The following is a 23,832-nucleotide window of genomic DNA, read 5'->3' as shown; positions in this document are numbered from 1 at the left end:
AAGAAGTTTAAATTTCACATTATAAATTAATCCAAAACAATATAGCATGTACATTATTTCACATCACCCCACAAAGTCAGCTGAACAGACTAAAACTTACAAAATGATAAAAACAAAGTTAAACACATCATAATTGTCTCTTATCTTTACTTTTTGTAAATTTCTACACACATCCAGGGTTGGGTGGGGAGGGTTATTTCTTTGTTGTAATATATATAAGTGATTACTGACTGCGATGGTTAATGTATGTGTGTATATATATATATATATAATATATATCTATATCTATATCTATCTGAAATAATAAAACGCTAGCCGCGCATGCGCACTCAACTGTGTGCTTCCGTTTTCCCTGATCCGATATGTAGGTCCGTGGCCTTGCAGGAGTGCGCATGCGCGACTCCCCAGCCTTACTTGGCCAACAAGAGTGTGGATGCGGCGGCAACACAAATCGGAAAACGCTGGGCCGACAACCCCTGCCCTCTCCAAGCCGGGACCGCAGCCAGCCAACGATCGCCTCCACAGCCTGACGACTCCCCCCTCCCGCACCAACCGCTGCCGCTCCTGTTTGAAGCGGCCTGATGAGGTTCGCGGCCAGCTCTAGCGAACCTCGCAGGCCGCTCTCCACATGAAGCACGTTCCCTCTAACGCGATCGCGTCAGAAGCAACATGCTACCATATGGAGAGCGGCCTGCGAGGTTCAATACAGCCGCCCATGAACCTAAGCAGGCCGCTTTGAACAGGAGCGGCAGCGGTGGCAGGAACCATGGATGGATGGACGGAGGTAAGAACGGGAGGGGAAGCCAAAAAAGAAGGGCTATGGAGCAGGCAGAAAAGGGAGCCGTTTTGGTGGGAGGGTTGTGCTGAGTGCACGAAGCAGGCAGGCAGGCATTGCACAACAGGGGGAGAGGCAAAGGGGACTGCTTTGGGGGGATGGTTGTGCTGGGGGCCGACAGCAATCATGGGGGGAACATAAAAGGGCCACGGAGCAGGCAGGCATGGCACAACAGGGGGCCAGAGGGAGAGCGAAAGGGGGCTACTTTGGGGGGAGGGGTGTGCTGGGGGCAGACAGCAATCAGGGAGGGGGGAGGAACAGAAGGGGGGCCACGAAGCAGACAGGCATTGCACAACAGGGGGAGAGGCAAAGGGGGCTGATTTGGGGGGATGGTTGTTCTGGGGGCAGAAAGCAATCATGGGGGGGAGGAATAGAAGGGGGCCATGGAGCAAACAGGCATTGCACAACAGGGGGATAGGGGGCTGCTTTGGGAGGAGAGATGTGCTGTGGGCAGACAGCAATTATGGGGGAGAACAGAAGGGGGCCACGGAGCAGGCAGGCATTGCACAACAGGGGGAGAGGGAAAGGGGGCTGCTTTGGGGGGATAGTTGTTCTGGGGGCAGAAAGCAATCATGGGGGGGAATAAGGGGGCCACAGAGCAGGCAGGCATGGCACAACTGGGGGCCAGGGGGGGAGGGAAAGGGGGCTGCTTTGGGGGGATGGTTGTTCTGGGGGCAGACAGCAATCATGGGGGGAACAGAAGGGGGCCAAGAAGCAGGCAGGCATTGCACAACAGGGGGAGAGGGAAAGGAGGCTGCTTTGGCAAGCAGGGGGGCCAGGGAGACAGACAGAAAGAAAGACGCACAGACAGGGGACCAGGGAGAGACACACACACAAAGAATGACAGACAGACAGCGTCCAGGGAGAGAGAGAGAGACAAATAAAAAACAAAAAACAGACATACAGACATCTACTCTGGCACCCGTTATTGTAACGGGCTTAAACACTAGTGTATATATATATATATATACACTAGTGCGTCTTTCTTTCTGTCTGTCTCCCTGGCCCCCCTGCTTGCCAAAGCAGCCTCCTTTCCCTCTCCCCCTGTTGTGCAATGCCTGCCTGCTTCTTGGCCCCCTTCTGTTCCCCCCATGATTGCTGTCTGCCCCCAGAACAACCATCCCCCCAAAGCAGCCCCCTTTCCCTCCCCCCTGGCCCCCAGTTGTGCCATGCCTGCCTGCTCTGTGGCCCCCTTATTCCCCCCCCATGATTGCTTTCTGCCCCCATTAATCATCACAGTCAGTAATCACTTATATTTAGTGTTCTGGCACTTTTTACTGATTTGAAAATTAATAGAGATTAATAAAAAACAAACAAAAAAACTGTCCAAAAAAACCCCTGCAATACAATTGTCTTTATAGTGATGCAAAATTAAAATGACATATGATGGTTGAAATGGGGTAATTTTTAAAACATTTGACTCATTTTCCTATGAGATGTAGTGTTTTATACCCATTCTTGCACATTACATTTGCTTAAACTGCTCAGGCTCTGTCTTCCATAAAATAATTTTCTGTGGGTAAGTTACTTTAATACTAGCACACTAAAGTTTATAAATAAAGCTAATCTGCGTTTTTCAAACTGTGCTAAGGGCTGGACTGGGCTGGCACATAAGTGTCACAGACGATCTGGTATCTTAGCATGAAGGATGCATTACTTTGGCAGTGTGACAAGTGTCTTAGCAGTGGTGGTGAAGATGGTTATGGTCCTGGGGACACCTGTATGTTCATACTAGTGAAAACTATTAACCATCTAGGAGCCAGCGCACATTGATCCAGACCTTGCCAGCTATTGTAACGTGTCTAATATAGCTATGAAAGACCTTATCAGTCAGTCAAGCTGTAGCACAGACTGTGATGAATTCATTAATGCAAGACAACCAGATGTGGATCAATGGAAATTTAAAATATACAGAACAGACAAATGTCTCGACACATTCCTGAAAAGCTTCAAAGTAAAGCACAGTAGATGGAAAAAAATGCACACACTTACCACCATATGAAATTTTGTAGTATATAAAGCCCATAAGGCCAATGCCAACCCACAGTTCTTGATAAGCCTTAGTATAGTATGGCTTCATTAAGGTCCACCAAGCAACAAGTTCAGGTGCTGCCATCTGAAATATGGAAGAAAATAGATTGTAGTTTTCCTCCTTTGCAGTCATTAACAGCTTTTTTAACTCCTTGGACAAGTGACAATACTACACTTCTCCCTCCTAATTTGCAGGTTTATAACTTGTGACCAGTTATTTGCAAGTTTCTAAACCCTGACCCACTCCCGTCTCCAGGACCTCTCCACACTGTACCTGGTGGCCTAGAGGTGAAGTGGGGCAGGAGCGTAGAAGAACCTCCTGCTTCCCAGACCTCCCCACACCTTACCTGGTGGTTTAACAGTGAAGTGGGACAGGAGCAGAGGCCAGCTCTGCCCCCAACCCCCGTGAATATGGAGGGAGACGTGTACTTCAATACAAAAAATTCACAAAGCCTAAATTTTGTTTAGTATACATAAAAACTATAACACATGTGATTTCTAACACAGGGCTTAACAAACTGGTTGAAATGGTGACTAGAAAACTGGACTTTGTACTTATGTCTTGTGTGCAGAGGCAGCAGCCTATGTGAAGGACAGCATCAGTGGCCCCACATAGCCTTTGAAGGGTAGTGTTCAAAGGGAAGCACCGATCGATGTTAATGTTCCTCCAGTTGGCACCAACTGAGGACAGAGATGTGTTGAACTCTCAGCTTTTCTGACAAGTTAGCAGTCACATCAGTGACTCACATGGAACATTATCAGGTCCAACAAGGCTATTGTGTTTTAGGATATCTAGCACTGTGGGTATGAGTAATGGCACAAATTTGAAAGAAGATTTTTTTTTTGTGGAGAGGAAGCAAAAGCCTATGAGATGCCTGCTGGGACAAGTGGGTGTGAAAAAAAAATTATTGTATGGCAAAAGTGGGGTGCAGAGGCACAAAACTCAAAACTACTGGATTTCAGACATGCTGATTTTGGTTAACACAGGGAGGGGGAGGGGGGAATATACCTGAAGGAGCTGATGGCTTTGGAGAAATGGTAGGGAAGTGGTCCAAGCCAAAAGCTGCTATCAATTTGGCAAACAGATTTTTATACAAGGAAAGTAAATAAAAACCAAGAGAAAAAAAGCATATATGGTTCTCCAAACAAGTGGTCAAAAAAATAAAGGGCAAAAGAGGCTGCATTTAAGAAATACAGAAAAAGGCAACAAGATGATCATGGAAAAGATTATTAAACTACAAAAAGCAAAAGGAGAGAAATGCAGGTAGCAAACACACAAGTGGAAGAAAAAATGGCTAAATGTAAAGAAGAAAAATTATTGCTTACCTGATAATTTTCTTTCCTTTAGCTTAGATGCAGCACAATGAATATGCACAATATTGATTTGCATACAATGGAAGCAGTCCATGCAAATTAATCTCATGCATATTCATTGTAGAAATCTAAAAAATCCTGGGAGCTAGATGCACTAAACAGGATCCGCTCTGATCCGATTTTTGGCCGAGTTTAAAAGAGCTATTAATGCACTAAAAATTTTGCATGCAAATGATTCACGCGGAGGCTCATCGTAATCCCTGTCTCTCCCGTCCGATTGATCGCTGTGAGAGTGACTCTCACACATGCACAGAGATGACAGGCAGGGGAAGCTTCCTGCCTCTCGTGTTTGGGGCAGGAAACTTTTTTTTTTTTTTTTAAAGGACACAGATGTGTGTGTATGTTACACACGCACAATATCTGCCTCATTAAAAAAAAGAAAATAAATAAATAACACCACCACTGATGACAGCCTTCACCGACATCCCGCCAATGAACTGGCACTGGGGACAGATCCCCAATCCAACAAAAATTGGCAGGAGGGATTCCCACTTCTGCCAAAGGAGGCTCTCCCCCCCAAAAAAAAAAGGCAAGCGGGATGCTCACTCCCTCCTGCTACTGGATACTCCCCCAAATCCTCCCCACCCCGATACTTTTTTCAGAAGTTAGGAGCAGGAGGGCAGCATGGTCTCTCCAGCTCTAAGGCCCACCGATCCAAAATGGCAGACTTTCCCTCCTTGGTATATCATGTGATGCACAGGGAGGGGCATCTGTCCCAGTGCTGGTTTGTCGGGGGGGATTTTTTTTCTTTAAATGGGCCAGATAGTGCGCATGTGTAACACACACACAGCATCTGTGCCCATTTTAAAAAAAACCAAAAAGGTTTGGCATATTATAAATATTTTTGTATTGGACAGGTCAACGATTGGTCTTGACCAGTTGCTTTTTTTAGGATTGGTAAATCCTTTTTTTTTTTTTTTGGGGGGGGGGGGCATTGGAAAGCCATGTTAGAGTATCAATTGCTCTGCTAGTTTAGATGGAATTTTAATATGAGTGAGCTCATTTGCAAGGTTGGATTGGAGAATGAGCAATCGTGCAGAAAACCATGCGGCGAGCTGTTTTCTGCATCGGGTTGGTAAATCCGATCATCCCCAAAGTTGTTTTTCAAAATGTACAGCTATCTTCAGGTTGCCTTCTTCACCTGGTTCCTTCAATCTTCCCAAACATGATGTCCTTCTCCAGTGATCTTTCTCTTCTGACAGTATGACCAACATAAGACAGTCATGATTTAATCATTTGAGCTTCAAGTGATAGCCAGTTTGATCTCTTTTAGAATAATTACTATTTGAGAAAAATGTGGAGATGGGGGTCAGACTGAGCTTTTAAGGACAGAGCTCACACCTCATTCTCTAATACTATTCACAACTTGAATGGTTTTTATATAACTCATAGGGAGAGCTCCATTGTTGAGAAAGGATGGTTTTACTGGGTAGCTAATCTGGCTTGGGGGGGGGGTCTTAAAAGAAGGTCCTGGCCTGTTATATTACTAATTTAAAACAGGTGGGGGGGGAGAGGTCTTTGCTATAAAATATAATTTTGGCTTACCACTCCCATACCCAACTTACCCCCCCCCCAATAAATCTGTCTACACCAAAATAAACCCCCCCCCCAAAAAAAAACCCTTTTCTGGCGGGATGTCAATATCCCCGTCCCCCGCGAATTCTTTCCTCGTCTTCTTCATGTCTGCATATTGTCTGCCTCAACCGCATAAGTCTCGAACCACTTACGATTTTAAAGCGTTCGAGGCTTGTGCAGATGAGGACGGAGCTTGCAGGGATAGGAACGGGGATAGAGAGATCCCGCGGAGACGGGGAAAATTTGTCCTCCTATCGTTCCCTACATAGTATGGGGAAAAACTATGAACTCATCTCGAACGGTTAATTATCTTTTCATCTATAATACAGGGATTGCAACAGAAAGCTTCACCGGATCCTAGGTATATAGGATCAGAGTATAGGGATGCACACTGCCTGGGATCATTTTATCAAATAAGGAAAGATGAATGTGCTTTTATTGTATTACTATGAGTTGCATTGTTTGTATTGCACTGTTGTAGTTTTGGAAAATTAAAAAAAACAAACCAAAACTTCACCTGATCCTAGGAAGAACACGAGTCACACCCAGGCCTTCCTACGACATTATTCTACCAAGCAATCTGATCCTCCCCTCTCAAACACTACCCTTGATAAAAGAACCCCTTCTCGAGTGCCACGAGCAAAAAGCGTTTGCATGCTCACCGTTACAAGCTCAACCGCTCCTGGCGTTACACGGCGATTTGCCCCAAGCTATAACTAGCCCACGAAGGTCACCGGAACCGCTAGCGGAGGCCGTCACCAGTTCCGGAAACCAAGGGAAAGGAAACCGACTTTCAGAAGAGCGGCTAGCAAGCTCCGCAGCTATCCTACGCGCTTTAGAGCGCCCCCTAGCTTGGAGAAGCGCGCCATAAGCTTCGTCGGCACGACGAGGTGATGAGAAGCACGTGCTGAGGGGTTGCAGGTTTTGGAACTTGCGGGCTCGGAGCATAGAGGAAGATGTTGAAGAAGCTTAGCGTCGAGCAGATCAATGATTGGTTCACCATCGGTAAAAACGTTACTAATATTCAGCTGCTGGGAGAACTGTCCCGGCCGCCCTATGCTCTGGTTAAGGCAGATTCTATCGCCGAGCAGAGCCAGTAAGTAGCCGCTAAAGAAGGTTTAGCACCACCAGTTATTCTGACCAGTCTGCTGAAATCCATACAAATCACTTAAACTATTGGAAAATTGTACTATCCTTGAAGCAAAGTTTCGATCCAGTAAGGGGGGGGGGGAAATCGAGCTATAAAAAATATTGTGTATACATGTGCTGACATTTTTATAGTCACAGATTTTAGATAAAATTAGCAACGAGGACAGATTTATATTGTGGGCCCTAAATTGTAATCCTGAGAGCCCCCCCCCTCGATAAAGTAGGAAGTAAATTTTAGGTCTAATAGTTTTCTATGCTAGTGACGCAAAGCAAGCACCATGTTAGAATGCCACACTAAGCTTTTAGCTTGTCCTGTTCTTGTAATGTGAGGCCTTAAGCTGTATAGTTCGCTTAGTTTAAATCTGTGTAAATCTAATCTTGGGGTGGTAAGAATGAGCAGCAAAAAGGTTAGTATATTGGAGATCTGGGTAGAATATGGATTCTGCGGACTTTGTGGATCCTGGGGGGTCCAAAGCGTAATAGTCCTGCCATGAATAGCAAACACGTTAGAATGCTACACTAAGTGTTAGCATATAGTGTTCTAATGAAAACAAATGTTTACTTCCAAGGTAGTAAACTAATGGTAATGTAAATTGCCACTTCATTAAAAGTGTGAACTAGCAGAATAAACAGTGGCATGCTGTAGAGATAAGATGAAGGGAGATGGAACACAGTAGAAGCCTTATACCACCACTCCCTGCACATACAAACCAGACTCTATTTCTTTTCTGTTCCCCTCTTCAACATTCCCAATTTGACCCTCCCTCCAGCCACCTCTAATTTGGGAGGTATAATGATGCCCACTTGTTCCTGTGTCTGTGCTGCCATTTTGATTAGTGGCTGTCTCTGACTCTGCATAGACATAGAGTATAGGGATGCACACTGCCTGGGTCATTTTATCAAATAAGGCAGTACATTGTAGGATGACCCTACTACAACTGCTTTTTATTTCTGTAGAACTACTAGACATATGCAGCGCTGTGGCAGAGCTTACGATCTAATCAAGACAGACAAACAGGACAAATAAGGGATTATGGAATTACTTATGTTGGGAATGATTAAAACAGACATGGGTACTGAACAAGTGCTTAGATTTCAAAAGAACTTATGTAAACTATAGATTTTTTCACCTATTTATGTAGATGTCCGCTTTGTTCAATCTTTGCCCTTGTAAAATGCCCGCTAGCACACTACAGAGCATTGATTCTAAGCACATGCTTGCAGTTGAGGAAAAGAGCCCATTTATGAGTGTATATGACTGCATACACTAATAATATTGCGTGGGGGAGTGAAACCAATACCAGATAGACTTCTATGGTCTGTGCCCCATATGTGGTAAGACAGATTGGGATGGGTTGTAGAAGGTTTTGACGGCACCTCGGTAACTGGGATGTAGCCAGTGCAGGATATACTTTTTTATGGTTTTAGCTCTGAAAATAGCAAGAATGGATAAGAAACAAGTATACAACATTCATATCACCTAAGTAAGGTCTTGCATATCTCATGGGGAGGGGAAAAATCTTATAGTGTAACTTGGTAAGTAAAGTGTAATAATAAAATGGATTGTTGATTCAACATAGCCTTGATAATGAACATGACTGTTTGGCAGAGTGGGTGGACCACGCAGGTTCTATCTGCTGTTATTTACTATGTTACTATGCAACAAAGGAAATCGCAGAGGACGAGGGACTTCAAGAGATCGAAATCAACAAAGGCGTCCCACCACAAGATCACAAAGGAACAAGTCAGTGGGGATCAACAATAGGACAATGTAGTGGTAAATCTATTTAAATACACATTAACACCCTGTGAGTTACCCGTTTTATCCAAGGAATTGACATTCATCCCTGTTCAACCTATTCAATTTTTCCATCTGAGAGTAGATCTAGGAAGATTTGTTTTCATTAATTGCATGCAAAATAATATCTTGCACAACACTTGAAGATCAGAGCCAATTCTGTCATCCGGAAATGATCCCAGTTGGTACCACCTACATGCACCAGGCCTCATTTAACAACGTTCAAAGACCTGATAGAGATTTGAAAAGTCTCATTAAAAAGAAGCGTTTCTGTTGCATATACACAGTACTGTACTTGAGCTGTGGAATTTCACTTCTGTGAACTGCAGGAGGATATCTCTTTAAGAACTTGAGGACTCCTCCCCTTCTGCAGTGGAGTATAGCACCCTCCTTGGTTATTTCTTCTGCAAGCAAACTCAGAAGGTGTGTTTTGCTCTACTCTGCTTTTCTTTTTCCACTGGAAATTTGCATTTTTTTATGGCTTCGGTGCTTGAAGGTCCCCTGCTCGGGCATACTCCACCAGGGAAAGGATGCAGTCCCGTGTAGGTGAACTGCTGCTCTCAGAACACCTCTGTGTTCCTGGAGCCAGTCTGCTTTGGGTCTTTCAGGAGCTCAGCCTGTTTTTGGTGGGGGCCATTTTAGATTTTAGCAATCTGATTTTAAACTCCTTTTTTCTTCAAAACTGCTTGTTTTGACAAGTCCCTAGCTCTGATGGATGTCCCAGCCCTTCTATCCTCGGATCCTGTATCAGTTGCTTAGAGTTGCCAGTTAAGGAGTGGCCATTTACTGTGGGACATAGGAGGAAGGGGCGGGAGTTTCAGGCTCGACCCCCCCCCCCCAGTCATTCCTCCAAAGCCTTGCAACCCTCAAAATCCTGGAAAAAATGGTCCCAAGGGGAAGAGATCCTGCTCAGATGAACCAAGCAGCGATGGGGCAAAACGCAAGCGTGTGGTGACAGAAGATGCATCTCCTCTTCTCCAGTCTGGAGTTAAACAAGGAGCTTAAGGTCTCTCGATGCAAGGCTTATTATATTTTGTCAGCCTTTATTGAAAGCCTATTTAATGGGACTGGGAAGCGCTGCACTGCTTACGGGCACACCTATTCTGACGAAAGGGGATTCTGCTCCCCGTCTCATATCACACCAGTTCCCAGTGTCTGTGACCCGACAGAGCAGGACTGGGATGAATGGAAGTCCCTTTCCCTGCATTTGTCTTTGCTGGACTCTTCTGTGATTGTGGATGATGTGGGATCCCTTTCGGGGTCCAGTGTCAAGGGGGCAGATGAGGCGGCAGATCACGGTGATAATTCCTCTATGTGTAGTCTTTTCAAGCCGCCTCAGTATCCCATGTCCTTTTTGACGCTCTGTCTTTACTGAAGCTTGATGCCCAGCAGCCTTCCATCTCGCAGTGCTCTGTCATGTGTGGCACTAATGCACAGACAAACTTTTTCTAGCTCACCCAAATCTTACCTCTTTGGTCACTGACCAGTAAGAAAATTCTGAAGCTCACTTAAGATATCCAAAGTTATGTCTTGGCTCTATCCTATGACTCCGGATTTCCAGCAACTGTCCAATCAAAGGTAGACTCCGGAGTGGTGCAGGTGACAAAACGTACCTCCCTTCCTAGTTAAGGTGGGAATGATGCTGAAAGATGCACAGGACCATCAAGTGGATGCGGTTGTGAAAAGACAGTTTGAGGTGCTGGCTTTGGATATCAAGGCTGCAGCAGCTGCCTCTTTTGTGGCATGCGCTTATAACAATAGACTGCAGATTAGTCCCTTGGAGCTGGGGGACTCCTGCCCACACATGTTTAAGGAAGGAGTGGTTTATGTGGCCGATGCTCTTTATGACATCATTAGAGTCCTGTGTAAGGTTTCAGCTTACTCCATTTCAGCCTGTTGGATGATCTGGATTAGACAATGGGTGGTGACTTGGCTTCCAAGGCCACCCTAAACAAGAGACAGATGCTGTTTGGCAAAGGGCTAGACGACCTCATGACCTGTGTGGTGATTCGCTGCTCCATATTCCTCCCGGATAGTAGGAGCTGTCGACCTGCTGGAGGCAATAGAAGCATTTTTCGCGCCTCCAGGAGAGCTTGCCAATTTTCCTTTGACTACTCCTCTCAGAGGTTCTTTCAGGGGTACAGACAAAGATTTGGTGGTTTTCGGCGCCAGCAATCCTTGGGTTCCAGTGGTGGCTTGGTCTCCAAGAAGCAGCAATGACATCATAAGGATGGCCGGTCCTCATATCAAAGGGTGGCTGTCAGCATTCAGGGACAAATGGGAACAGATCTCCTCTGACCATTGGGTGCTGGAGTGTTATTTTTGTAACCCACATAGATTTTGGATATGTGGGATATAAATGTTTTAAATAAATAATCAGGGAGGGGTACATGATTGAGTTTTATCGGCCCCCTCCAGATGTTCCTCGACTTCCCAGCTGGATGGCTGGAGAAGTAGACCAGAGTCCGAGTGACAGTGCAACGACTCTTAGACATTTGGGCCATAGAACCAGTTCTCAAAGAAGAATCAGGCTCTGGCAGATACTCTTTTTATTTCATAATGCCCAAGAAAGGCACAGAAGATTGGAGGCTAATTCTAGATTTGAAGTCTGTAAACGAGACCCTGAAAGTACCCCACTTTTGCATGGAAATGGTCCGCTTTGTCAGAGGTGGTGGCTCTGAGATAGTTCCTTGCCTGGCTGGATTTGATGGAGGCATATCTTCACATCCCCATCTTTCCAGCTACAGGAAGTATCTGAGATTTCATGTGCTTTGTGGTGCTCTCCTTTGGTTTGGCCACAGTTCCCTGCACCTTTACTAAGGTGATGGTGGTTGTAGTGGCCTACTTTTGCTGGATGGGGTCCAGGTGCATCCTTACCTGGACGATTGGCTGATCAGAGCCCCCTCGCTGGTGGACTGCGAGTGTGCGGTCCAGCAGGTGGTGAGCCTCTCACAGGACCTGGGCTGGATAGTCTACTTCCAGAAAAGTCATTTTCAGCTGACTCAGTGTGAGGAGTATCTGGGAGTCCTCTTCAATATGACACAAGGCCATGTTGTATTTCCCGAGCCACACAAACAGAAGCTCAGGACACAGATTCTTGTGATCTTGGTCCTTCCGAGCACCACAGCCAGGCAATATCTGCAGGTGCTGGGTTCGATGGCTGCCTCCTTGGAAGTGGTAACCTGGGTAAGAGCTCATATGCACCCATCTCTAGCACTCCCTATTGTCCAGATGGTCCCTGCAGCATCACTCCCTGCAGATGCGGCTCCCCTGGACTTCGGAGGTGACATGCAGCATGTGTTGGTGTCTCCAGGCAGAGAACTTGTTGAGGGGCATACCTCTCCGAATTGAAGCATGGGCGACCCTCATGACTGATGCCAGTCTCAGTGGCTTGGGGCCCTCTGCTGTGATCGCCCTCTCCAGGGCAAGTGGTCTCCATTGGAGAGCAAATAATCCATCAATCATGTGGACCTGAGAGCCATTCGGTTGACATTGCTACAGTTGCAGTCTTTCCTGACACGGAAAGCAGTCAGTGTGCTTTTGGACAGCACTACCGCTTTGGCTTATGTAAACAGACCAGGGGAGAGGAGCACCAGAAGCACGGCCCTCCGCTTGGAGGCTCAAATGCAGTTCAAGTGGGCGGAAATTCACTTGCAGACCCTCTCAGCAGCCCATCCAAGCCGACTTTCTCAGCTGGCAGACTCTGGACCGCAGAGAGTGTTTTCCCTTATAGTCCAGATCTGGGGCACACCAGGCATGGATTTCATGGCCACAGCCAAGAATTTGAAGGCAGCCCACTTTTACAGTTGCAGAGTTGAGCTGGGAAGCGCAGGGTTGGATTGCCTGGTTCAACCTTGGTCAACAGATCATGGACCATGGTGGGTCGGGTCATCCACAGGATAGTAAAGATGTTCAGATGTTTTATATGTTTTTGATGTGTTTTGCTATTGTACTTTGTTGTTTGTCACTTGTTGACTTTGTATGTTTGTATTATTCCCTGCCTAGATTTTTGTAGGTAGGCGGGCTAGTGGTCCTGGTGGTCCCGGGCTGTTCTCTTGGTATGTGGACCTGGTGTATCTACAGAAAGACAGACTCCTGAAGATGCCTATTCATCTGGGACTTCTCGGGCAAGATCCAGTTCCGATGGAGACGCTGGAACGCTTTGGTCTTATGGCTCTTGAGCATGTGGCCTTGATTTGGAAGTTGTGATTACTACTCTTCTTAGAGCTAAGCCTGTGACTGTTTTAACCTATGCTAAGTTGTGGAAGTCATGGTGTGCCAAGGAGCAAGTGGATCCAGAGAGCGCTCCTGTTCTGGTAATTCTTGTCTTCCTGCAAGCTGGCCTTGGAAAGGGACTTGTAGTTTCATCGCTCAAAGGGAAGATAACTGGTATCTTGTACTTTCGGGTTCAAGAGTGACCTTTGTTTTTTGCCTTCTCACCCGGACATTGCTTGGTTTCTGAGGGGGGCTGTAAGGCTGAAACCCCCATTGCGAAGACCGCTCCCGTCTTGGGACCTCAATGTGGTCTTGGCAGGGCTTAGCCCATGCTTTGTACGAGCCTCTTTCGGAGGCTTCTCTGCTAGACCTCACAGACAAAACAGCGTTTGTGGTTGCTATAGTCTTTGGCTAGAAGGATTTCAGAATTGCAATTTCTCTCCTGCATGGAGCCATTTCTCCGTTTCACAGAATCGGGATACTCTCTGCGTACAGTTCCTTCCTTTACTTCTGAAGGTGGTTTCCGCCTTCCATGTCAGTTGGGAACTCCATTTGCCTGCCTTTCAGCTCATGGGTTCTGCCAAGCAGGGTGACTAGCGGAGTGCCGCAGGGATCGGTCCTGGGACCATCCCTTTTCAATATATTCATAAGGGACTTGACCCGGGGGCTTCAGGGTAAAGTAGCACTGTTTGCCGACGACGCCAAACTGTGTAATACAGTAAGTGAAAGCAATCTCAAGGATAGTATGAAGCAGGATCTGATCACGTTTGAAAACTGGTCCTCGACATGGCAGCTGGGCTTCAACGCTAAGAAGTGTAAGGTCATGCATCTCGGCAGCAGAAATCCATGCAGAACATACACCTTGAATGGAGAAGCACTGGCTAGGACTTCAGAAGAACGGGACTTGGGAGTAATCATCAGTGCAGACATGAAGGCTGCCAAACAGGTAGAGAAGGCCTCATCCAAGGCAAGGCAAATGATGGGATGTATCAAGAGAAGCTTCGTCAGCCGCAAACCTGAAGTCATAATGCCACTTTACAGAACCATGGTGAGACCTCATCTGGAATACTGTGTGCAATTCTGGAGGCCACAATACCGTAAAGATGTGCTTCGAGCCGAGTCGGTCCAGCGGATGGCCACTAGAATGGTCTCCGGACTCAAGGGTCTCTCATACGAAGAAAGACTGGGCAAATTGCAGCTCTATACTCTAGAGGAACGCAGGGAAAGGGGTGACATGATTGAGACATTTAAATACGTCACAGGTCTTATCGAGCTGGAAGACAACATATTCGTTCCCAAAGGAAACTCGGTCACAAGGGGGCACCCGCTTAAACTCAGAGGAGGGAAATTTAGTAGTGACACCAGGAAGTACTTCTTTACAGAAAGGGTGGTGGATCATTGGAACAAACTTCCGGTGCAGGTGATCGAGGCCACCAGCGTGCTCGACTTTAAGAATAAATGGGATATCCACGTGGGATCCCTATGAAGGTCGAGCTAAGGAACTAAGTCATCAGCACTCAGACTTAATGGGGTGGGTCAGTAGAATGGGCAGACTTGATGGGCTGTAGCCCTTTTCTGCCGTCATCTTTCTATCTTTCTATGTTTCTATGTTTCTATGATAAGCTTTTGTGCAAACTGGATGTGCGTGGGTCCCAGTTCATATACCTGGAGTGGACTAATGACTCCAGACTTTTTGATCATCTTTTTGTACTGACCAGTCAGCTCGAGACAGGGCAATGGCAATTTCTTCTACCTATATTTCCATGTGGAAACAGCCGCCTCTTCCCTGGCAGCGTATTTCACCAGACCTCGGGCAGACTCCCAGGCCATTTCGCCTGATGAAATCTACAGAGCTGCTACTTGGGCTACTCTTCACACTTACTAAGTTCTACAGAGTAGATGTGGTGGCTCAGTAGGATACCGCTTTTGGGTCCTCAGTGCTACAGGCAGGCTCATCTGTCCCTCCTTAGATATATGACACTGCTTTGGTACGTCAGCTCAAGTATGGACTCCTACGTATCCGCAACAGAATGACAGATTAGGTTCTTTCTTCTCAGAAATCTGGGTTCTCTTAGGATACACAGGAGTCCATGTAATGTAGTCTACTCACTTCCCTTATGTAGCATGTTTTGTCTGTACTGTCCATGTAGTCTGTTTTCTCCCATTTATATATTTTTAAAATATTAAAAAAATCTCTATATAATTGTAAACCGCTTTGAACTTAAAAGTGGTATATTACGACCAAATAAACTTGAAACTTGATACTGCCCTCCCTGTGTGGACTCGTTTTGCCTGGTTTCTGCCTCAGACATTACCCTGAAGAAAGCCACAGCACGGGGGTTGAAACATCGGTTTCTACCTGACAAAGACACAGCGAGACCTGGAAACCTGCAACAAACACAATGCCAGCCGCGGAAACTCTGAGAGAACATCTAACCCAGCTCCATGGGAAGAACATCTTTAAACCTACCAGAGACTTTTCCATTCTATGGACTTTCATAGCAAAACTCAAATTTTGCCCCAACTGACTTTACCGCCAAAATTCAAATTGGTGAACTACCCTGTCCCAGATCAAGTCAATGAACCCACTATTTACAAAGTCACACTGCAGACTTCAGAGCTACCCTGAAGAAAGCCACAGCATGGTGTCTGAAGTGTCGTTTTTTACCTGACAAAGACGCACTGAGACCCGGAAACCTGCAACAAGCACAGTGCCAGCTGTGAGAACATTGCCAATGTCCGTCTCAAACCCTCTATTATTTTACCTAAGATAAAGGTATTGAGAGGGGGGGGGTCTCTTATCTCTCCTCCTGGGGAAGAGTCCCATAGTTCCTGCGTGTTACCTTTAGCAGGTTGGATCTGAGTTACCGTACTCATGAGAGTGTTTGTTGTTCTCTGTTTACTTGTTGAATATTTATTAATCATTGTTATTTTCTAAGTTTCAGAGCAGAGCAGAATGTGTTTCTTGCCGGGGAAGTTCCCTGTGCCTCTCTTTTTCTTATGTTTGAGTGGAGTTTGATTATTTTCGTATCTTCCTCTAGGGTTATCCAGTGTGCTATCCTTTTTCTTCTTTGTGTGCTGTGGCTAAACAGCCTTCTACTGGAAATTTATTTCTAAATGGCATTTTCTTCCTAGGACTACAATGGCCAATAAAGCAGAAGTAAAGTTTCACAGATTTTACTTATTGTGATCCCCTTCCTGTAGTGGAAGTTTGTAATGATGGAGGGATATTTCAGTAGTGAGGGTGGTTTTTAAAGTTATTTTACATAGCAACAGAAATGTAACAGTAGAGGAGGACTAAGTAGCCTATCTAGTCTGCCCATTTCACATTAACTGTTTGGCTCGGCAGACCCTTTCTTTCCATCACAGATCCTCTCTGCTTGTCTAATGCTTCTTGAATTCTGATAAGCCTTGCGATGCATCATACATGCACCAATCTTGCTGCCTTTATTCTTCTGGTGCTAGAATGTACCCCAAGGTCCACTTTTCAATGATACCAGAGTGACCTTTCTTCTGTAGACCTGTGTATTGCAGCCTTCATCAGAAGGCTTTTCCAGTTGCTTGTAATTACTTGTTTTCAGCTGTTGCTCATCCACCTTCCTCTTCACTGCAGCTGCCTTTCAGCCCCATCCCACAGTTACCTACTGTATTTTCACGCATATAACGCGTGCGTTATACACAATTTTACAAACCGAGCATAACCATGTGCGTTATATGCGTGAGCGCATTTTACAATTTGTTTTTTACATTGCTGATTCCCCCCCCGACGTCCGATTCATCCCCCAGCCTCCCCCAGCACCGTTTGCGGTGGAGAAGCAGCCTACTGTGGGTTCACGATGCCAGTGAGCCCTGCGCTGCTTCCTCTGCCGCGGTCCCGCTCCTTTGTCAGAGAAAGGGTGGGACCACGGCAGAGGAAGCAGCGCAGGGCTCAGAGAAGGGGCGGGACTGCCGGCAGAGGAAGCAGCAGGGCTCACTGGCATTGCGAACCCACGGTAGGCTGCTTCTCCACCGCAAACAGTGCGGGGGGGCTGGGGGATGAATTGGACGTCGGGGAGGGGGTGCGAGCGGTCCTTCAGGGTGGGGGTGCGAGCGGTCCTTCAGGGTGGGGGGGCCAGCGGTCCTTCAGGGTTGGGCATCAGGCTTTCAGGGTGGGGACAGGACTTCAAGGGGGACAGGCAGCGAGAGGAGAGTCGGGACGGCAAGGCAGGAGCAGGGCGGCGATTCGGGGCAGAGCGGCAAGAGGAGAGTCGGGACGGCAAGGCAGGAGGAGGTTTTAATTTAATGAGCAGCATGTGCGGTGTATGCGTGTGCGCGCTATCTGTTTATTTACATAAATTTCGGTTTCCCGCGCGCTATACTCGTGTGCGCGTTTTACACGGGTGCGCGTTATATGCGTGAAAATACGGTATATTTCTAGCTTGCATTTTTAAGCAGTCATTCCTCTGACTCACACTTCCTTCGGTTTTATTTGTTCCTTTTCAAATAACAGGACAACCTCACAAAAGTACACACAGTTTGTGGACATACTATCACTCTTTAGTATGAGACCATATGTAACTTAACATATAATATTACATTATTTTGATAACCCCTCCCTCCCTCCCCTTCCTTCCTTCCCCCTCCCCTCTCCCTAAATGTCCAAACCAACTTTTTGGGGTCATAATCCAGTTACATAAATCTAAGAAGAATAGGCTGACAAAGAGGTATTACTTGGAAGGAATCTCCAACCAGGAAATATAGTCCTTCCAAAGTTTTTTTGAAGTTCGAGGGTCTGTTTCTTTCAGGATGGATTAAAAAAAATGATTTTTAAAAAAATCTGATTTTTAAAAATAGATTTTTCCTCAAAAAATATTTTATCTAAAGATACATTATAATCCAAAAGTTATCATAAAATAAGGATTAGTTTAATTATGTAGCATGAGGCTGCATATTCATGCAATGTTTAAATCTTTTGGTAAGTCTTGAGGGGTAGAGTAATGTCCACAATGATCCTGTTGTATGCGCTTGTATAACAGAAGAAGGGAATGTCTTTCTTCAGAAATGCACACACAGCAGAATACTTACAGGAAATAGCATCAAAAGCTATAATAAAATGTGAACAAAAATTCAAATGTCTAGTACCAGTTTAGTCACAGACAATGCTGCAAATGTATCCAAGATGAGAAGTTTAGAGGAGCATGAAGAGAATATCAAACTAATAACATGGATGCAGTGCTCATTTACTGTACCTCTTAGCCAAAGACTTCATTGTCCCTGAAATAAAGACTAATGTCATTGAAATTTCTAAATACTTCTGTAACCATCAATTTGCCCCAGCAGCTCTGAAAAGAATGGGCGACATCAGGCAAATGATCCCACAAGATATTAGATGGAACTCTATAGTGGACTGTTTTGAGCAGTATATCAAGAACTGGCCTATTCTGATATCTGCTTATAAAGATTATATCAGCAAGAATGAGTCTATAGAAACCATGACAAACCATGATTTAAATTGTCTTTCTGAGTAGTGATTTAAATCGTGGTCGGAATTGGTTTGATTTAAAATCAAATCTACCCTGATTTCTTATTGCTGTAAATTTGGATGTTGTGCAGATATAATTCACTTTCGCCTGTACCACTGGTAGTTCAGGTATATCAATACATTTCCTCTGACCTACACTTCCAACAGTCTCTTTTGTGTCTTGCCACCAAACTGGCTGTCCTTCCTTGGTTTCCTCTCACATTGCTGCTGCCATCATTCTTTGGCTGCCTTCCAAGCCACTGCTATTCTCTGACCCCTCACCTCCCTCTTGCTGCTTCTGGGGTTTTCACGCTACTATTTGTGGGGCTCCTTCACTGGTATCATTCTTGCTTTTCCACTCGCTTTTTCATAATGTTGACTTAATTTCTTGGGTGTATTTATTTGGTTTGTTTATCTTGATTAAATTAAATGTTCACCAGAGATAGAATTTGTGTGCATCTGTACAGTTCTATGTATATCTAATAGCATTTTAGAAATAGAAATAGCAGCTAGATAGTCCTCTTACCTTCTCCCAGAACTGGCGGGAATTTTTGCCCATCTTGTTTGTTCTTGGCAACAGCCCCAGCCTATTCCTGCTAGACTACAGATAGCACTGGTCTTTCTCCTGCAGGAGGTTCTCTGTATAGACTCAGAATTCTGTGTAGTGGTTTATGAACTCATCAGGCACTGTGACACCGCTTTTACCCAACAACCTTTGCTGTAGAGCTTATAGTGAAATGAAGACAGCAATTTGATTGGGTGTACAGAAAATGACTTGTATAGCATTTTAGCTGGCTAAGCACATCATCTCGAAAATAGAAATGGCAGATTCCAGATAACACTTCACCATTGGTATTGCATGTTAGAAAATAAATTCAGTATATATCTAATATAATAAAATGCTAGGCCACGCATGCGCACTCAAAAGTCGTGTTCCCTGATCCGTCGCGGAAACACGAGTGCGCATGCGCGCGTTTTACGTCACCACAGCCTCCCTGCTCTCCACCTCGCGGCGCTGCTTTGGGAGTGGGAGTGTGAGCTACTGGAGGGCCTGGTAGAGGTCGGAGTCGCTCCGGGGGAGGAGGCGGCTGCCACAGCAGGATGAAGGCGGTGTGGAGCAGCGCTGGCGGCGGCAGTGTCCGGTACGGAACACGTCGACGACTCCCCCCTCCCGCTCCAACCGGGGGGGGGAAGAGAGCTTCGACGGAGCCGGCTGTCGGCGGAGGGCAGATGCAGGCCCAGGATGGACTTGCTCCAGCTCGCGCCACCTTTCTTTTCTTTTTCTCCGTCCCCTTCTGTCCCTCTAAGCTGCACAAGCTGTACAATCCTGTCCCTTAAACTCCCTGGCCTAAGTTATTTTAATTTGAAATCTGCCGCCGTCGCCGCGGCTCCTCTCTCATCTTCCGACATAATATAAGTGCAGCTCATGAGAGGAGCTGCGGTGGCGGCTTTGAAAACGGCTCCCTTAGTTCTTTGCTGGATTTTTTTTTAAGTTTAAAGCTACCACCGTGGCTCCTCTCACGATCCCGGCCTGTGTCGGAGAAGGCTTCCGACGCAGGCGGGATCGTGAGATGAGCCGCGTCGGCATCTTTAAACTTAAAATAGAAATCCAGCAAAGAAGTAAGGGAACCATTTTATCTGCATGCTGTTACGAAGGAACAGGTGAGGGGGAGGGAAATGCTGATGCACAGGGAGCAGGCAGGGGGAGAGGGAAAGGGGCTGCATTGGGGGTAGGGGTGTGCTGGGGGCACACAGCAATCATGGGCAGGGGAATCACAGAGCAGGCAGGCATGGCTCAACAAGGGTAGAGGGAAAGGGGGCTGCTTTGGGGTGAGGGGTTTGCTGGGCCAGACAGCAATCATAAGGGGGAAACAGAAGGGGGCCACGGAGCAGGCAGGCATGGCACAAAAGGGGGCAGGGGCATTGGGAAACGGGGCTGCTTTGGGAGGAAGGGTGTGCTGGGGACATACACCAATCATGGCGGGGAAGAGAAGGGGGCCACAGAGAGATAGGCAGGCATGGCGCAATGGAGAAATACAGGCAGGCAGGGGGCAAGGGAGAGACACAGACAGAAAGAATGACAGACAGACAGCATCCAAGCACAGAGAGAGAAAGGAAAAAAAAAACAGTCGTCTACTCTAGCACCCGTTGGACAGGGGGAGAATGAAAGAGGTGCTGCTGGACAGGGTGGAGGTAAAACAAAGGGAGAAGGGCTGCTGCTGCATAAGGAGAGCAGTGAAGGGGTGGTGGTGGACACAGGGGAGGTAAAAGGAAGGGAAAATGGACAGGGGGAGCAGGCAAGGGGTGGTGATGGACATCCAAGGAAAAAGAAAGGCAGAAAGAAAAAAAAGCGGCTAAGGAGAGAGAGAGAAAGAAATAAAGACAGACACACACACATATGTTCTAGCACCCGTTAATGTAAACGGGCTTAAAGACTAGTATATAATATTTATTTATTGCTATTATAGTATTACAGTATGTTCAAAGCAGTTTACAACACAAAAAAATGAAAATAATCACTTGGGAATTAGCTAAAATTACAAGTATAAAAAATGAACATATTATAAAATTACTGTTGAAAACATGAAAATATTTTCTGAACAATATTTTTATATTTTTCCTAGAACTTAGATGTGAATTTGAGCATTCCAAACATAAGACCTTTTCCTATGTGGGTTGTGAACACAATGAAACATTATTTGTGTTTTTGTTCTGTAAGTATATTGGTTGAAAGGCAAATGATACAGGAGATGTGGTAGAAGGAACAGGCTAATTGCAGATTTTGGAGAATCTGGCTAGTCATTTGGCTGCAAATTAATCCTGTTTAGAAATTCTGACACTTCGTTCGGGAAGAGCTGAGAGAAGCTTCTCTGCTGCATGAGAAGCTTGCTTAGAGCACCGAAACCACATATTTTAATAAATGTTTTTCTTGTACCTATTATGCAGTAAGAAAGAAATCTGACTTTTTTCCACTGTCCTGGCCTTTCAGCTATAACCGTGTTCAGCAGCTAGAACAGAACGGGTTTACAATTATACAGAGACTTTAAAAAAAATATTTTAAAAAATATAAAAATGGGAGAAAAACAGACTTACATGAACAGTACAGACAAAACATGCTACATAAGGGAAGTGGGTAGGATACATTACATGGACTCCTGTGTATCCTAAGAGAACCCAGATTTCTGAGAAGAAAGAACCTAATCTGTCATTCTGTTGCGGATATGCAGGAGTCCATACTTGAGCTGATGTACCAAAACAGTGTCATATACAGTGGAGACAGTGAATGCAAATATCTCTTAGCAGGAGCATCTAATTTAGATACACAAGTCTAAAATATCAATAGGTCAAAATAAGCACATAAACATTTATATGCCCGAACTTGAACATTAACATTAGCTGTTCTAGAAATACAAGTATATCTTTTCCGTAAGCTGTCACAGAACTTAGTATCCCTTGCCAGGTTCACTCAGGGGACTTCACCAAAGGATTAAGGGGGAGACTTCCTTGAATCCCTCCAGTGGAGCACTGCTCAATATCAGCACTTTCCCTGTCTTCAGTAGCAGAGAAATCCAGACACATTGGTTAAGTCTATCCAACAGCAGGCGGCGATAGAGAACACCAAAGCTGTGAACCTTTACCTCGGATGGCATGCTCCTTGAGACTCCAGTGTTCTCTGTCTCCAGTAAGCATATGTGGTCCTCTGGTTGAGTTGGGTGCCTAGGGAGATATACCTGTGGGAGCTAGGTCAATACCCCCCTATATTCTGCTGCTGCCCTCTCAGTGCTCCTTCCTCACCAAAAAAAAAAAAAAATAATAATTGGAGGTACTGAATTTATTGGAGCCAAAATCCAATTTAAAAAGGCAAGATAGAAGCAAAGGAAAGTGATGGTGAATTTTTTTCATTTAGAACGCTCTGGATCTGGCAGCAAGGGAGCTGTCCTCTTCAGTTTTTCAGCTGATATTAGGACTTCCAGTTCTGAACCTAATGGTGATTCCCCTCAATGCCAAGGTTCCACAATTATTCAGCAGGGAAAGAGAGCCGGGGTCTGAAGGAATAGTCGCTGTGTCCCAGACCTTGCTGCAGGCTCATAAGATGTCTATGTTGGGAGCTTATGTCAGGGTGTGGCGTTTGTTCGAGTCCTGGTGCTCCCAGAGAGGAATGTTGCCATTTAGTGCTTCCTTGCCTCAGATTTTATCTTGTAGGATGGAAGCGAGAGAGGATTAATGGTCAGCCCACTGCAGGTGGTGGCACTGGCGTGTTTTCAGGATGACTACAGAATTCATCCTTGGTGGCCCACCTAGATGTTGTGTGTTTTCTAAAAGGGGTGACCCACCTGAGGCCTCCACTGAGGATGCCTTATCTGGGCTGGAACCTTAACCTAGTTCTGCGGGCATTGCCTCTCAGGCAAGCTATGGTGAAAGATCTCACTTGCATAATCGTGTTTCTTGTGGCAATCACATCGGATCGGCAGGTGTCTGAGATTCAGGTACTTTCTTGCTGTGACCATTTTCTTGCTGTGACCAGTACTGCAGAGGCTGGGGTCGTAGTCCATACATTTCTATCTTTTTGCCTAAGGCCTTTAGAGAGGACTATCTTGACCAATTTCACAAGCTCCACCTCTTGAATGTTTGCATTATTTGCAATTCATGAATGAGTTTCACTGCTTGGACCACATTCATTCTCTTTGGGGGTCTAGTGAGGGATACTATGGCCTTTAAGGTGATGGTAGCTCAGTAGCTTCTGGAGGCCATGTCTTCGGCCTGTATCTTGGCAGGGAAGCCTTCGTTTTTATCTCTTGAGGGTTCATTCTACTAGGGCGCTAATGGCGTCCTGGGCTCAGTTAAGGTCATTTTCTTTGGAAGATATTTGCCAAGTGGCTACTTGGTTTTTAGTGTCTGACAAAAAGTATGTACCATCAAGTGGATGTGAAGGTACAGTTGGAAGCCTCTTTTGGAGCATTGGTGATTTCTGCTGCATTGGCCCACACTGTTCAAGGGCTGCTTTGCTACATCCTATGGGGGTAATAATAAAAAACAAAAACAAAAACGTCTAAAAAGTGGCCTAAATGGCTACTTGGACGATCAGGCTTTTTGATCGTCCAAGTACCCATAACCAAAGCTGGTTTTTAGACGTATCTAAAAACAGCTTAGGCCTTTCCCCTGCCTCTAGACGCACAGAGAGAAAAGAGGTGTGTTTAGAGGAGGGGAAAGGGCGGGCAGTGGGCGGGAGGTGGGCCGACCTACATCTAGGCGTACAACAGGTATAACCAAAACATTTACAGGTTGCCTAGTGGGCACTTAGACCTTTTTGACTTAGACGTAGTCAAACCAGGTCTAAGTGCCGAAAAAAGGGCC

At 45.7% G+C, this 23,832-nt stretch overlaps 1 protein-coding gene across 3 annotated transcripts in view; it reads left to right on the top strand.

Annotated features, from left to right (window-relative positions):
• Window positions 1-6,467: 6,467 nt before the first annotated feature.
• TDRD9 (tudor domain containing 9) overlaps window positions 6,468-23,832 on the top strand; it is a 318,134-nt gene continuing 300,769 nt past the window's right edge. For all 3 annotated transcript variants that reach the window (XM_033952909.1, XM_033952910.1, XM_033952908.1), the window contains exon 1: window positions 6,468-6,911. In XM_033952909.1, coding sequence (XP_033808800.1) covers window positions 6,772-6,911 — 140 coding nt within the window. In that variant the 5' untranslated portion in view covers window positions 6,468-6,771. The remainder of the gene's footprint in view (window positions 6,912-23,832) is intronic.

This window comes from Geotrypetes seraphini, chromosome 7 (genome assembly GCF_902459505.1).
Source record: "Geotrypetes seraphini chromosome 7, aGeoSer1.1, whole genome shotgun sequence".
Classification (NCBI taxonomy): domain Eukaryota; kingdom Metazoa; phylum Chordata; class Amphibia; order Gymnophiona; family Dermophiidae; genus Geotrypetes; species Geotrypetes seraphini.
The sequence above is the reverse complement of the archived record's forward strand: the minus strand, read 5'-3'. Positions and strand labels throughout refer to the sequence as shown.